The following is a 2,500-nucleotide window of genomic DNA, read 5'->3' on the forward strand; positions in this document are numbered from 1 at the left end:
GTATAGTCCCCTGGTGAGTTGTCACTTGGCCGCACCAAGAAACTACCCTGACCAGCTGCCCAGCCAAAAGAGTATAAAGGAAAATTAATTCTAATCCATCATCAATATTGGAATTGCCTTATGAACAAAAATAAAGAAGTAGAAGGGATATTTTCCATTTCAGCTCTTGCCATTTGTATCTCGACTTACTACTTTATTAACATGGTCAATCTTTAGTCTTACAACTCAATCATTTATACCTTTTATCAAAAGATCAATGGCATCACTCTTTGTTATGTCCGGGTGGAACCACGAGAACACAACATTGGGATCAATATCATCATCCAGGGTCTCCACCAGGTCCGAGAAAATAGTACCCTGTTCTCCAGTACGATGAGCTGTTACCCATAACCAACCGTCACTTAGTTCATTATGAACAAAGAATATATCTCCTTTCTGGAATCTGTCAAACAAGAAATTTATAAATTAATTTTTCTTATCAAATTCAAAATCAATCCCCCTACACACTCTCTCTCTCACCCTCTTGTATACAGCCATAGCTGCTGTCAATTGTAAAAGACTAGAAGGCTCCAGTTATTAACAGTACTGGCATCCATTGCCCTGGTTATGACAAGGGGGGAGAAAACATAGACATTATCTTGATACAGTAATTAACCCACTGTGGATGGGTATAGATTCTCTCTCTCGCTCTCTATTTCTTTCTCTCTCTCTCTCTCTCTCTCTCTCCTTATCTCTCTCTCTCTCTCTCTCTCCTTATCTCTCTCTATCTCTCTCTCTCCTTATCTCTCTCTCTCCTTATCTCTCTCTCTCCTTATCTCTCTATCTCTCTCTCTCTCTCCTTATCTCTCTCTCTCTCTCTCTCCTTATCTCTCTCTCTCTCTCTCCTTATCTCTCTCTCTCTCTCTCTCTCCTTATCTCTCTCTCTCTCTCTCTCTCTCTCTCTCTCTCTCTCTCTCTCTCTCTCTCTCTCTCTCTCTCTCTCCTTATCTCTCTCTCTCCTTATCTCTCTCTCTCTCTCTCTCTCTCTCTCTCTCTCTCTCTCTCTCTCTCTCTCTCTCTCTCTCTCTCTCTCTCTCTCTCTCTCTCTCTCTCTCTCTCTCTCTCTCTCTCTCTCTCTCTCTCTCTCCTTATCTCTCTCTCTCTCTCTCTCTCTCTCTCTCTCTCTCTCTCTCTCTCTCTCTCTCTCTCTCTCTCTCTCTCTCTCTCTCTCTCTCTCTCTCTCTCTCTCTCTCTCTCTCTCTCTCTCTCTCTCTCTCTCTCTCTCTCTCCTTATCTCTCTCTCTCTCTCTCTCCTTATCTCTCTCTCTCTCTCTCTCTCTCTCTCTCTCTCTCTCTCTCTCTCTCTCTCTCTCTCTCTCTCCTTCTCTCTCTCTCTCTCTCTCTCTCTCTCTCTCTCTCTCTCTTTCTCTCTCTCTCTCCTTATCTCTCTCTCTCTCCTTATCTCTCTCTCTCTCTCTCTCTCTCTCTCTCTCTCTCTCTCTCTCTCTCTCTCTCTCTCTCTCTCTCTCCTTCTCTCTCTCTCTCTCTCTCTCTCTCTCTCTCCTTATCTCTCTCTCTCTCTCCTTATCTCTCTCTCTCTCTCTCCTTATCTCTCTCTCTCTCTCTCCTTATCTCTCTCTCTCTCTCTCTCCTTATCTCTCTCTCTCTCTCTCTCCTTATCTCTCTCTCTCTCTCCTTATCTCTCTCTCTCTCTCTCTCCTTCTCTCTCTCTCTCTCTCTCTCCTTATCTCTCTCTCTCTCTCTCTCCTTATCTCTCTCTCTCTCTCTCTCCTTATCTCTCTCTCTCTCTCTCTCCTTATCTCTCTCTCTCTCTCTCTCTCCTTATCTCTCTCTCTCTCTCTCTCTCTCTCCTTATCTCTCTCTCTCTCTCTCTCCTTATCTCTCTCTCTCTCTCTCTCCTTATCTCTCTCTCTCTCTCCTTCTCTCTCTCTCTCTCTCTCTCTCTCTCTCTCTCTCTCTCTCTCTCTCTCTCTCTCTCTCTCTCTCTCTCTCTCTCTCTCTCTCTCCTTCTCTCTCTCTCTCTCTCTCTCAACCAGTATTGCACTAAGTGTATTAATTTCCATTTATCTTTTTACAAATTACCATTAGTATGTCTTTTTTAAGTAGCCAATCATTCTTTATTATAACTTCCATAATACATTGCTTCTTAACCCTTTCCCGACGGGGCACTCGCTACGCGAAGACCCATATGCCGGGCAATTGCAATATTGCATTGAAATCGTCACACTGGCTTGACGCCCCGGCATCGGGATTTTGGCTGTGTCACACGGGTGTGACGCACCGTCGTCATAGGGTTAAGCCACTTCCCAACAGACAAGTTTTGCTCAGGGTGACATAAGAAATGGGAGTTGGGATTGCAGTTCCTACATTTCTGATGCCACATCAAACAAAGTGTGTGCAAGTGGACAGGGCCTTACTCTCCCACCCAGCCCTCTCTTCCCTGTTCTCCAACTTTCCTCCTTCCCTCCACCTACTCCAATTCCTTCTTCCTTCCTTATTT

At 44.6% G+C, this 2,500-nt stretch overlaps 1 protein-coding gene across 2 annotated transcripts in view; it reads right to left on the bottom strand.

Moving 5' to 3' along the window:
- The window catches only part of vap (RAS p21 protein activator vap), a 32,991-nt gene that overhangs the window by 17,377 nt on the left and 13,114 nt on the right, over positions 1-2,500 (bottom strand). Inside the window, exons 4-5 of one of the 2 annotated variants that reach the window (XM_043023825.2) lie at positions 240-442; positions 1-55 (exon numbers count right to left, since the gene is read on the bottom strand). The exon at positions 1-55 is cut by the window's left edge and continues 60 nt beyond it. In XM_043023825.2, coding sequence (XP_042879759.1) covers positions 1-55; positions 240-442 — 258 coding nt within the window. Of the gene's footprint in view, positions 64-238; positions 443-2,500 lie in introns of both variants that reach the window. The other variant, XM_086549745.1, reaches the window with a different exon arrangement.

This window comes from Penaeus japonicus, unplaced genomic scaffold (assembly GCF_977035675.1).
Source record: "Penaeus japonicus unplaced genomic scaffold, GWHDUDI00000001_assembly GWHDUDI00000022, whole genome shotgun sequence".
Classification (NCBI taxonomy): Eukaryota; Metazoa; Arthropoda; class Malacostraca; order Decapoda; family Penaeidae; genus Penaeus; species Penaeus japonicus.